This window comes from Cenococcum geophilum (genome assembly GCF_001692895.1).
Source record: "Cenococcum geophilum 1.58 unplaced genomic scaffold K441scaffold_10, whole genome shotgun sequence".
Classification (NCBI taxonomy): Eukaryota; Fungi; Ascomycota; class Dothideomycetes; order Gloniales; family Gloniaceae; genus Cenococcum; species Cenococcum geophilum.
The window spans coordinates 558,907-573,648 of record NW_027137568.1 but is presented as its reverse complement, the minus strand read 5'-3'; the positions used below and the strand labels follow the sequence as shown (position 1 = coordinate 573,648).

General features: G+C 30.7%; 1 protein-coding gene across 1 annotated transcript; it reads left to right on the top strand.

The window, feature by feature from the left end:
* Positions 1–12,420: 12,420 nt before the first annotated feature.
* Positions 12,421–12,705, top strand: K441DRAFT_548014 (uncharacterized protein; the record flags this gene model as incomplete). Its single annotated transcript, XM_067642939.1, has 2 exons — positions 12,421–12,561; positions 12,595–12,705. Coding segments are annotated over 2 exons (252 nt in total), but the record flags the coding sequence as incomplete, so codon positions are not given.
* Between the last annotated feature and the right edge of the window lie 2,037 nt (positions 12,706–14,742).

Genomic DNA, 14,742 nt, shown 5'->3' with positions numbered 1-14,742 from the left:
TTTTCTCTTTTTAGCTATACTACTTATTTTCTTTACTTATTATAGTAATAACAATATCCTTAGCTTATATCCGTAATTCGCCTTAAATAGTAATATGCCTATTCCTTCTTAAGGTATTGCATTATATATAAATTATATAACTAGTAATAGCGATACCTAATTATTCTATACGTNATTAATATAATGNCTTAAATACTANTTTAGTGTCTAATTTAATCTTTCTATTTAACCGTCTATCTGTAGATAATATGCGGTAGAAGTTACTACTCTAACTCCTTATTNCGCNAAGAATACCTCCTAGAATACTACTATAAATCTTAAATCTCTATCCAATATAATTTTACTTAGTGCTCTATATCTTATAAATACTTCTTTAATATAAATTTTAGCGACATCTTCCGCTAATATTTCTTCTATATATGCTATAAAGTATCCCCACTTTATAAGCTTATCCACTATTACTAAGATTATATTATAATCTTATCCGGTAATAGGATCTCTTAACTTTAGTAACTTAATAATAAAGTCCTATAATATAACCTCTTATAGTCTCTCTAGTATTTTAATAGGTTATAGCCCTTTATATAGCTTATACCTTATTAGTTTATTTCTTTAGCAATTTAGATATTCTTTTATAACTTTTTGCGCTAAGCCCTAGATTTTATTAATAATATACTCCTCCTAAAGTCTTAATACTAAGCCTATAGCCCTATTATATCCTTAAGTTAATCCTTTATAGAATTTTTCCATAAACTACTCTGCTATACTTCTTAGGATATACTTTACTTCTTAATTTTTATATATATCCGTCTATAGATCTTCTAATTATACTTTTAAAATTCTTTATACCTAAAAGCTTCCTAGTATCTTATAGACTTTACTTAACTCTTTTTAAGTTACTGCAATTTTTAGATAATTATATTTAATTAATCCGTCTATATCTTTTCGCAGTAAAGCCCCTAATAGCTTTTTATCGTTCTATAGTTTAGCCTTTTAACTTAGAGTATCTACTTATATATTATCTGTACCCTTAGTATACTAAATCTTAAAATAGTATTCCGTAAGCATCTCTGCCTACCTAACCTATCTTTAATTAAGTTCCTTTATTATTAGGAATCCTATTAGGTTCTTATAATCCGTCTTAACTATAAATAGTTTCTCTATACCTTATAAGAATACTCTTTATTCCTTTAATACTATAACTATACCAAATAACTCCTTATTATAGATGTTATAGTTTAACTCTAGTAGTGTTATCTTCCGACTATAGTATACTACTAGGTGCTATCTATTTTAATATCTTTATATAAAGCACGCCCCTAGTATATAGTCTAATGCATCTATTTTTATAACTGTCTCTAGACCTAGTTAATAGATCTTAAGAACTAGCTCCTAGGTAAATAACTCTTTAACTTTCTTAAAGAGTTCCTTTTACTTCTCTCCCTATACCTATAGTTCTTCTTTCTTTATTAACCACGTAAATGGCTTAATATTCTTTAACTATTATACTATAAACCTTCTACAGTAATTACAAAACCCTAGGAACAATCTTAACTGCGTAATATTCTCTAGTTCTTACTAATTTACTATAGCTTTAATCTTCTTTAGATCTATACTAAGTTGGCCTAGTTTAATAATAAATCTAACAAAATTGGTCTTCCTGGTAAAGAACTCGCATTTCTTAATTACTACTAGCATTTTTTTTTTATAGTCTCTTTAAGACCTACTTAACATATTCCCCGTATTCTTCCTTAGTTATTAAGTAGATAATAATAATATTAAGGTATACTATAATAAATTTATCTAAGTATTCTTTTAATATATTGTTAATTTGCTTCTAGAACGTTGCTAGTACTGTTGGGAATAAAGGCAAATGGTCACCATATGAGGCATATTGCCGTCGCATGTGGCAAGTTGCCGTTACGTGCGGCAAGTTGCCATCACGTGCCGCCGCGGCACTAGCGTGGTGAGGAACCTTAAGTTCCTTACCCCTTTTATTAAAAAACAACAGAATAATTATCATACTATCTACGAACCGTAGCTACGTAATATCCCCCTTATATAACCAACACTAATTAGTAGTTAACTTCACTGTTATACTATAGAGCAGCTAGGTATTCCACTAAGAAGAGATAAGCCACTATACCAGTGCTACTTATGCTAAAGGAAGCTGTCTTTTAAGGTTAGAACTGGTCCTAAACCTTAAATAAAACTCTTCCACAAATCTAAGGATCTAAAGGCCAGAACTAGTCCTAAGCCTTTCTAAGATTATAGATTCTTGCGTCTATTACATAGAACAACACGCTTTATAAGTCTTCGCGATTTAAGGCTAGAACTAGTCCTAAGCCCTATAATTGCAAATATACGTCATAAACGCGTACTAAATAATAAATATATATCACGAACGCGTACTAAACGATAATCCCTACGCTAATAACACTTCCCTCCCTCCAAAAATATGGCTACGCCTACTTTAAACGACTAGGAAGACTTCTTATCACTAGGGGTAGCTTTATACGCGAAACTTATTAATAAAAATTGGGACGAATTTACCTTTAATATAATATCTTATACCGTAAAACAAGTTAATAGCTTTCTTCTATACTATATTATATTCTACTAAAGTAAACACTACGCCGATATACAGCTATAGGAATATTTTAGGGAGGATTTTATAGAATAGACCGCTAATACCTAGGCACTTAGCAATGTTAATATTGTTTAGGATTTTTAAAACTTCCTTTGTAGGAATAGGGTATATATTACTAAGAACGGTAACCCAATTACTAGTAATATTTAGGCCGTTATTACTAGTATAGAAGAACTAGTATGGACGGAAGCTAAGATTATACGTTAATTACGGAAACCCAGAACTAACCTATATTCTTTAAAAGGCAACTTTAATTTGGAATAAAACCCCCAGAACACTACTCTCCCACCTAAAGGTGCTCTCCTACCTAGAGGTACTCGTTCTCCACCTCTGCCGCCTTTAGCTCCTCTACTCTAGCTAATCGGTAACCCTCTACTATAAGAAGTTATAAATCTAATAAAGGTATATTTAGACGAAGAGAAGAAGTTTAGAGGAGAATTATATAATATACTTGGAGCAAAACTATAGGTCTTCTATAACTGTTGCAATAAGATTAGAATTTAATACCACTAGTACTATTACGCTTTCTTTATTATGTTAAAGGGACGGGTAATAATATTCTATTACGACTATATTATAGGTAAAAACTATAGCTTTAATATAATACTTTAGCTTACTAAAGCCTACTTTAAGACTAATAAGAATTGCTAACTTTATATATCTAAATAGCGAGAGACTATATTCTAAAGAGTTATTACTTCTAACCTAATAAAGACTCGTTTAGAGTGCCTTTAACTACTCTTTAATAAACTCTAAAAAATCTAATATAAACTTACTGAAACTTACTAAAATAAGAACAGCCTAAGGGACCAGGTTATCTTAGTATGCCGTAGCGTTCCTAAGTATAACTTGGCGCTATATAAACCTATAGATACGTTTAAAGGAGTATATACCAAGCTACGCTCCGCTATAGGTACTGCGATACAAATATAAGAATCTTAATAGCTTTATACTAAAAGCCCTACCTAACTAAGCGTTCCTAACTAATATAATTATAACTAGACTAATTAAATATATAGCGGCCGTAGTAGGGAATATAGTAAAGGGTACAATTAACGTCGACTATAAGGTAATTATGGAGGTCCTTATGGAGGTTTATTTTAAAGTAATCGCTAGAAGAAGTGCTACATTTATAAGAAGCTAAATTGCTAGTTAACTAGATACTCCCTTAATAAGCAAAAAGAGGTATATAATAAGTTCCGTTAAAGTATAAGAAATGTTAGAAATCGTAAGGTTACTATGGCCTACTTCTAAAGCTTCCTAGTTTAATATAAAGGCGTAAAAGACCTTAAGGGTAAGGTTAATAAGACTAAATAGCTCCTTATAGATATAGAAATTAAGGACTACTTACCTAACTAATACTTTACTAAGTATGGTGAGGTAAATAGCATATAAACCGTCGCTATTCTTAATAACCAATCTACGCTCCATTTTATTACGAAGTTAAATATCTTTAATAAGCTAAAGGAGAGCTCCGCGTTTTTCTTTAATAATAGATACTTGGCGAACGTCTTCTATAGTATTATACCGGATACTAGAGCTACAGGGGTATCTATAGTAGGAGAACCTTAAGTTTAAGCCCTTTAGCAGCTTAATAGCTCTGTTTAGATTAACTATTTAACGGCAGGCCAATACACGATTCGTTTTAGTAAAGGTACTATAATCTCTCTTGGCACAATTAGGGTTTAAACCCCCTTAGGGTATATCACTTTTTACGTTATTCCTATAAACACCCTATTTCTATTTTATATCAGAGATATAGACAAACTGGGCATTAAGCTTAATAACCTTAAGAATATATTTATGCAGGGAGATAATTGGGTGCCTATTATACGTAAGTAGGGTTACCCTTAGCTACTCCTTTAATAACCAGAAAAGAGTATTGCTTAAAGCTATTTAACTAAGTTAGAGTTACGCCAACTATACCGTTGTTTTGGTTACCTATTAGTTCGCTAATTACTTAGGGTTCTTTAGCAAGCAGGCTATAAAGTTAAGGTTAAGGCAATTAAGTATCTTATAAAATACTACTACTACTGCTAAATAAACCAGAGGTCCCCTAGCCGATTTAAGTTTACCCTTAAAGATAACTATAACTTTAACTTTTATATTATCGTTAACGTTATATACCTTAGCGGTAAGCTAGTACTCCAAGTTATTAACTTCTTAACCTCCTTCTAAGCCGCATAATTCTTAAAGGATATATTAGCTAGGAACGCATAGGATACCCTTTAGTTATACTAGATTAATATCTACCTAGGACCCCCTAATTAAATCGTCTATAACGCAGAAAAGAACTTCTTATCTATAGAGTTCCGATAATAAATAAAGGTAATGGTAATTAAGGTTAAGGAAGTCCCTATTAAGGCACATAATAGTATTAGAAAAGTAGAGTAATATTACGCGCTATTACGCCGCGTATATAAGATTATCTTTTTAAAACTAAAGGACGCTAGTAAAGAACTTACCTTGTAAATAGCTATTAAAGCTATTAATAATTCCGCTGGCCCGGATAGACTTATACCTATATTGCTAGTCTTTAGCGCCTACCTATAAATAACTAATAATTCTCTACTATCTCCCTCTATTATGTAATAAGTTAAGGCGATTTATAAGGCAATAAAGGAGGTATAACGCCTCTATGCTATATGCTAGGTTAATAATATACTAGGAATAAGAAATGGCCTAAATACCTTAACTGCGCTTGATCTGCCACTCTAGTCTAAAGTACGTGTATAGCGTAAAAGGGGAGGATGGTTAGGCCTATATTAACTTATTATAATTAATAGTTAAACTTATACTATTTAGATACCTTATAAACCCACCTAATTCCGTTTAACTATTATTAAGCCTTACTATAAAGATAATAATTTTAAGCCTTTATAGGATGCCCTAGAAGATACCCTAGAAGAGAACTACGATTAATATACTCTAAAAGGCGACTACAATCCTAATATAATTATAGTAGATACGCCATAACTATAACGTGGTAGAGGTCGCCCGAAGGGATTATAAAATCGCTAATACCTTATTAATTTTAAAGAACAATTTATTGCCGCCATTAAGAATAAAGTTAAGTTATTAATAGCCTTTATAATAGCTAAAGAGAAGGCTAACTTTAAGCTCGCAAAATAGCTCTAAAAGGAAGGTTGTATTATAACCCTAGGAGCTCCTTTCTAAGTATCCGACAAGCAGGAGATCGACGGTCTTATTATAAGAGGAGTCTTTGAATTTAAGAAATATAACCCTACTAAGTTTAATAGAGTTTGCATCTTTAAGTTAAGAATAGTTAATAAGATTAAGGGCAAAGCTACTAACGCCCCATTTAAAAAATTAAGGCTTATTATCTAAGGTTATAATAATAATAGTAAAGAGATAATTCTTATATAATCTTCTATAATTTAACGAGCTAGTTAGTAAGTTATTATTATATTAGCTCCCTCCTTAATAAAGAATAGAATAGCAGTTTATTTATAAGATATTACTTAAGCCTATACCTAATTAGAGACGCACCTTTAGCGCTTAATATTAGCATACCTTCCGGAGTAAATTTGCTACTAGTATCCTAAAGATATGATTATGGTTATGCTTAAGCCATTATATAGAATTGCAGAGGCAGGAACTTACTAGTAGGCTACCTATAGCAAGCACCATAAAGAGAAGCTTTTAATGACTACTTCTATATTTGATCCCTACTTCCTTATTATAACTATAGGAACCCTATTTGGAATTGTTGGTATATAAACTAATAATATAATTATTTTAGAAGACGACTAATTTTTAGCTCTTAAAGAGGATAAGCTAGTAAAGGTAAATCTTATAGCAAAGCTAAAGGAAAAGCTTAACTTAATAATACTATTACTCTTTAATAGATGCATCCTCTCCCTAAATAAGGATTCTATTGCTTTACGCTAGAAGGGTTAAGGTAAGAAGATTAACGTTATTAACGTTAATTCCCTAAAGTAAGGATATGTAGAGCAACGCGCTTGTAGAGCTTATATTACTTTTATCTATTAACCCAAGGCTTTATTTAATCTCTCTATTGCTACCTAACACTAGGAACCAACTAAGGATAACGTTCTTACCCTAAATAAACATCTTTTCTAGTAAATAAACTATTTTGATTGGGGACTACTCTATATGCCTATTAATCTTCCTACTACTAAGCTTTTTATATTTATTAATAGATTGTTTATAAATAATAAAGATTTTAGCTCCTAGTTAGGATATAAGATTATTATTATAAATAAATTTACTAGAGAGAATAACTTTACAATCTATAGTAATCTTATTTATTAAAGCTTAACTAAGAGTAAGCATATTACCTGAAGTGTTTTAGCGTTAAAGATATATAAAATAGTTAGCGGAGTTAATATGGTAATTGTAATTGGAACTACCCTAAAGATAATTATAGATTGACTTAAACTTTCCGTTATCCCTATAATTATATATACCGATTTATTTTCCCTCTATAAGTGTTTAGTTAAGCTTAATACCATAAAGGAGAAGCGCCTTATAATTGATATTATGGTACTTTAGCAATCCTATAAGCGTTAAGAACTCTTTAAGATTTAATAGATTAATAGCTAAGATAACCTAGTAGATATAATAATAAAGGCGAACCTAAATAAGGCACTAGAGACGTTTATTAACACAAATACTCTATATATATAAGTTAAAGGTTAGGTTAAAAGGGAGTCCCTAGAAATTTCTTAGTTATATAAGGTCTTAAGATATTCAGGAACTTTAACTGGCGGTTAAAGTTGTCTAATTAGTTAGATTCTGCAGACCCTAACTTAAACCAGCCAATTAGGATTTTCTATCCCTAGGATAGAAAATCGCTATTGGCTCGCTTACCGCTAGCGCCTTAGTAGCCCTACTAATAAGATACTTACCCATAACTTATAAGTAAGAAAGCACCACGTACTAAGAGGTAAATTTTAGAACAGCGAGACTTATATTATAATGGTAATAGTAAGTAAGGAGGATTAATTTTTGTTCTGCTAGTTAAGCGGTATATATATATAGATAGCAACTATAAAAAAAGAGTTGCTAGTATTAGGAATAAAGGCAAATGGTTACTATATAAGGCATATTGCCGTTATATATAGCAAGTTGCCGTTACGTGCGGCAAGTTGCCATTACGTGCTGCCGCGGCACTAGCGTGGTGAGGAACCTTAAGTTCCTTACCCCTTTTATTAAAAAACAACAGAACAATTATTATACTATCTACGAACCGTAGCTACGTAATATCCCCCTTATGTAACTAATAAGTACATTTATAAGCCTAAATTGTATAACTAATAGTTTGTATAGTCCTTCCTTTAACCTAAAGGCTACCTTTTACTTATTACCTTCCTTAATCTTAATCTAATAGTACGCCTATCTTAGATCTGTCTTTATAAAGATTTATATATTACCTATTCTATTTTAAATTTTGCTAATTAAGGGTAAAGAATACCTATCCTTTCTAGTAATGCTGTTTAACTATCTATAGTTAATGCATAGTCTTAGTTTACCATTCTTTTTTGGTATAAATAGTACTAGATAACCTACTAATAACTGTAATAGTCTAATATATCCCTTCCGTAGGTTTTCCTAGATAAACTCTTTTAATACTCTACCCTCTTCTTTAGTAAGCTTATAGATTGGAAAAAACCTTAAACTTATTCCCGGTTTTAATTCTATTTTATAGTTCTATACTATATACTCTAATAGCTTCTTACTTTCTAGTGACTATAGTTTCTTACCATACTTATGGTATCTCTTTAGTATATAACTTAGTCCTTTTTCTATTTCTTTATAGGTTACTTCTACTTAGTACTATATTAACTTAGCTTATTATTATATCTTATAGCGTTAAGTATCTCTAATATTAACCTAACCTATAATCTAATTAATCCTTAGATTATATTTCTATAACTAAAGTATTTCTAATACTGCCTTATTATTTCCTAATAGTAATATATTAAAAGACATCTTAATTTATCTCCCTTTAATAGTTAACTAAATAGGTCCTATTTTAAGATTAATAATCCCTCCTCTATAGGTTATTAGATCTCCTAAAATTGTCACTAATAGGTAAGAGTACTCCTTTTTCCTGTATAGTAAACCTATCCTTTTAACTGCTATTAGCGAGATATAGTTCCTTATTGCTCTACTATCTATTAATACCTTAAACTATTAATCCTGCCATTTAACTTATAAATTTAGGTATTATTCTTAAATTCCTTTAAGGGTTTAAGGCTTTACTACTAGTTCCTTCTGGTTTTGTAGGCCTCTACTTTTCCTAACTATTAGCTACTTAATCCTATTTATACTTAGTCTAACTTAGGCTAATACTTAGTTCGCTTTTTATTTTTAATATACCATAAATACATGCTCTCTAGGCATTCCCACTACTATTATCCGTCTAGGTATTCTTCCGTAAGGAATCTTTTTAGTTAAAGTATTAAGTTACCTAACTCCTAAACTTCTACTAGATGCCAGCTATATATATACTTAGCATTTCTGTATTTCTACTTATCTATTATCCAATATATTCTTATAGAATACTTATAGTGCTTATCTTTTAGTACTTTGTGTATATTATATATATCGTCTATATATACAATCTACAATAGTATATAATGTACTTAGTGTCTTAGGTTAACTCTTAGCTTGTCTTTATCCTTAAGTTTAAACCTTTATCGTGTTAATCTAAGCGTTGCGACTTCGTTCGCAGGTATTAAGATATGTCTCTCGCTTCTCTAGTCCTCTAAGCGCTCCTTTAGATCCTTTAACGTTATAATTAAGGCTCCTTTAATATAATTTATAGCCTTCTCTATAATCGGGTAGTCTTAGATAACTTTTTTATCCAGCTATATATAGAAATCTTCCTACTTATTATTATGCCTTTGCCTATACTACTTTTAGTATAGCTGCTAGAGTGTATATAGCTTGTCTATGAGGAAGTATCTTCTTATTACTATGTTGTAATAACCCTTAATGTGTCGTTCCTTAAACCTAGTTAGAATCCCTAAATCCTCTTCGTTTTCTAATTTAGTAAGCCACTTAGCTCTTAGTATACCTACTCTCGGCCTATTAGTAATTCTTTATACTAGCGCTTTATCCCTTATACGTCCTAATATACTAAATTGCTTATCTAGTTTCTATTCTTACTATTCAATAATTCTCTATCTAAATTCTTCTATAGTTTCTTTTAGTTTACGTCTTATGCTTAGATCCTTAATGTCTTCCTACTTCTTAATCTTAGTATTAACTTTTTGATCTTTAGGCCGAATACTATATTCTTCTAGTAAATCCTCTAGGTCTATATACTTATCTCCTAGTCTAATTACTATTTATACTATAGATTCTCTAATCTATAATAAAGCTTCTTGCCTCTTACTTATAGGTATCCTAATTTGCACTCCAAATTCTTAATCCTATGGATTCTTTAATCCTAAGCCTACTTCTAACTTAAGCTTAGCTTCAGCCTTAGTCTAACTAGGCTTACTTAGTATTCTCATCTTATCTTAAAAGTCTTAAATCTCACTTATCTTGTCTTAAGAGTCTTATACCTATAGGAAACTTTATCCTAAGCTTATTCGTATATCTTTAAACTAAGCTACTACTCTACTCTATTAGTTTTCGTCTGTTATAGGTCCTTAAGCTTACCTTATCTCGTCTTAAGAATCTTAAGCCTTTAGCCTTTTACCTTTATTAAGTGCTAAAGTGGTTTGCTATCCTACTTCTTTTACGTCTTATAAAGCGATAGATATTATATCTAGTAGGGTCTTAATTCTAACTAATATTCCCTATTCTATAGTGGAATTATTCTTTACCTCTTATATAATATTTTAGAGGTCTATATACTCCTAGTAAGCTACTCTTATTATCTTATTATTATAAAATATTTCGCCTATATTAAATTTATTATCATTAATATCCGATTTATAAACTAGTTTATTAGTTTCTTTATACTCTATAGATTTTAGCTCCTATAGCTAATGGCTTACGCTATACTTAGCGTCTTTATAAATTTAGTATATGTTATTATAATAAAACGCGAAACTTCTAATTAAACATTCTTTTATTCCTTATAGTACACTATTATCTCTCTATATATATATATCTTCTACTACTAGTCTAGTTCTCTTTATTATATAGTAACTCTAACTATTTTTATAATCCCTTGCAAAATAACCCTATTTCCCATAATTTATATAAGCTCCACTTTAAACTATTAACTTTACTATAGAGTCCGCCTAAACGTCTTCTACTACTAAGATCCCTAGTTTAGTCTTTATTCCCTAGTCCTATAATTACTAAATTCCTAACTTCTAGATTTATATAGTTTTTTACTCCATCTTTTATAGGCTTCTTTAATACCACTTAGGTCTATTAGCTCTACGCTATACTATATTTTCTAACTTAGCTTTAGTTATTATATACTCTACGCCTTATATAACTATAAAACTCTATCTTAACCTCTCTTAGCCTGTTCCCTTTAGTAGATCCAATTATTAATCTTAATTACTTAATCTATTAGTTTCCTTTGGGTATCTATATCTTCTATTAGGATAATTACATCCTAGACTTTAGCCTTAAGTCCCTACTTATACTATACTATAAGCGCCCTATTATTCTACTTAACTTATATAGCTAGCGTCTAGAACTACGTTATATACTTAATTACTAAAGTTTATTATATAATGTTTTAGAGTTTTCTTTCCGCTATAGTTATTAATTTTAGGTCTCTAAATATTTATATAAGTTACTCTAAAAATCCTTCCCAGCTTAAGAATATAAATTATATATCTTAGTTAGTGGTTGTTATTTTATTTATTTATATCTCCGTAAGATAAAATTTAAACTACTTTAGTGCTCTTCCTAATAGGAATAGTCCTGTATAGGCTATTTAATCTATAGGTATTAGTAGCTTTACCCCTTCTTATAAAACTTTAAAGTGTATTTATATAAAAAATCCCTTAAGCTTTAATCTTTCTCCTAAGAATCTCTTAATAGATAGTAACTTAACCTTTACCGCTCTAATTCTATTAACCCTCTCTTCTAACGCTGTATTATTAGCTATTAACTAGTTAATTACCTCTCATAACTATCTAACTATTATAGGTTACTATAAGTTAGTATCTGCTATACTAGTGTCTGCTAACCTTAAAGTAGTTACTGCCGTTAATAGCGTTATAGTAGCTGCTTTTAGTGGCATGTTATTTAACTTTTTATATTTAATACTATAACTAGGTAGTAATTGTGTAACGGAACCTTATAGCAGAAACTATAATAGGCTCATTAATAGGCTAGGTATATAGGCGATGTAAATTAAAGTTAACAACGTAATAATAACTAGTAGAGTAGTTACCTAATAGATTAACTCTAATTATATTCTAAGAATTATTATAAGGAAGGAACTATCTAGGTAGGGACCAAGGGTCCTTAAATATACAACCGTACTCCTATAAAATCCTTCTTATATATAATATACGCTTTATACGTAAGGTACGTAAGTTCCTCTTATTCCTTGTATTTAATATGTAGTACGTTATATAACCTTAATTACTATTCCTTGTTATATAGTTCTATCGGCTCTATCCTAGACCGTGCCTAAATTAACTAACTAGCTTCTTCCGACTCTTCCTTAAGTAGTTATAACATTGTACTTAAAGCGTCCGTAACATTTTTACTAAATTAAAATAAACCCCAGATTAGTAGATTTTACTATATTTTAGACTTAATATAAATTATATAAGTATAAAGTACTTCCTTTTAGACTAACTAATGGACTAGCTATATACCAACGATATATAAATAATGTACTCTTTAACTACCTTAATAACTTCTACACAGCTTACCTAGATAATATTATAATTTACTTTAAGAATAAGTTAAAATATAAGGAGCGCGTCTATAGGGTCCTATAATAACTCTATAAGGCTAGCCTTTAGGCTAATATTAAGAAGTTAAAATTTAGTGTAAAGTATATAAAGTACTTAGGGTTTATTATTAGTACGGACGGAATTAAGGCTAACCCAGAAAAGATAGCTATAATTAATTAGTAGGAACTACTATGGACCATAAAAGGGATATGGTTATTCTTAGGCTTCTATAACTTCTACTAACGCTTTATTAAGAACTACAGTAGGATTACTTAGCCCCTTAGCCGCCTTACTATAAAGGGTAAGCCCTTCTACTTTAACACCGTATATAAGTAGGCTTTTAATAAGCTTAAGAAGCGACTAGTCTCCGCTCCCTTACTTACCTACTTTAACCTAGAACGGCCTTTAATGCTAAAAATAGATGCCTTAGATAGTGTTATTACTGGCGTTTATTCCCAGAAGTAGATAGACGGAGAATAGCACCCTATTACTTACTACTTAAAGACTATAATAAATGCTAAGCTAAACTACCCAATCCATAATAAAGAAATGTTAGCTATTATCTCTAGCTTTTAGCACTAGCGAGCATAGCTAAAAGGGACCCCTAAGCCTATTTAAGTAGTTTAGATTATAAGGCCCTAGAATACTTTATAATAATTAAGGCCCTTACGGCCTAGTAAGCGCGCTAGGTAGACGTTTTATCCTAGTTTAACTTCCTAATTAGGTATAGGCTAGGCGCTACTAACTATACGGACGCTTTTATAAGGCGTAAATAGGACCTAAATAACTAGATAGCCGTAAAAATCTTATTATAGACCTAGACGCTACTATAACTAGAGCACCTTAACCCTTAGATATAGGAAGAACTAAGTACTAAAATTTTAAGCGCTAAGATATGTCTTATTAACCCTATAGAATTTAACCTTATTAATAAACTACTATAAGTAAACCGTACGGACCCTTCTCTATAGGAATACCACAAAAAGGTAAAGGATATTACTAGTCTATGGTCCCTTAAAAATGGACTATTTAAGCACTAGGAATAGCTAGTAGTAGTAAAGGAACGGAACTTATAAACCTGGCTTATTACCAAAGTATATAACTAGGTCTTTACGGCCTACCCTAGAAAAAATAAAACCTATAAGATTATTAGTAACCGCTACTACTAGTCCGGAATAGTTATAAATATTAACCGTTATATACGGAACTGTAACAACTGCTATAGGTCTATAATTCTATAAGATAAAACCTTAGGACTATTAAAACCTCCCCTAATAGTATATCTTTATAGACTTCTATAAGCTACCTATAGACCGCAACGGATATAATATAGTTATAATTCTAGCTAACCGCTTTAGTAAGCGCCCATTCTTAATTCCCTATTATAAAAATATTAACGCTAAAGAGGCGGCCTAATTATATATTTATTACGTCTACTATATTTACAGACTACTAGATACTATTATATCTAATTATAGCCTATAATTTATATTGGCCTTCTAGAACGAGTTTACCCGGATTTTAGGTATTAGGCTAAAGCTCTCTATAATATACTACCCCTAAATAAATGGCTAGACGGAGATTATAAATTAATATTTAGATTAGAGCCTTTAGCCCTTTACTAACTACTTCTAGGATAACTAGGGTAAACTACTACCCCTAATAAACTACGCCCAGGCGACCCTACCCTATAACTTTATAAGATTTGCACCTATCTAATTAGAAATGGGGTATTTACCCTAAATAAGCTTTAACTAGGATAGACTAGAAGGACTACGGACTATACGCAAGAAACTATCTTATAAAGAAGCCCAGCAGTACGCTAAGCGCTTAAAGGAAGCCTAGACGGTAGCCTATACAAATCTAGAAAAAGCCTAGAAATTAATAAAATAGTAGGTAAATAAGTATAGGCGCGAACCTAACTTTACTATAGGCGATATAGTCTAGGTTATAATAAAGAACTAAAAGACGGAACGGCCTAGCTATAAGCTAAACTATTAGATAGCAAGACCGTATAAGGTCCTTAAGAAGATAGGTAACTTATATAAAGTAAAGCTCCTAGATTTAATTAAGGTTTACCCTATTTTCTTACCGGATAAGCTACGGAAAGCTATAAATAACCTATTACTTAGATAAAAGAACAAACCTCCCCTACTAATTTAAGTTAATGGCGATAATAAATAGGAAATTAAAGAAGTACTAGCTTGTAAACTAGTA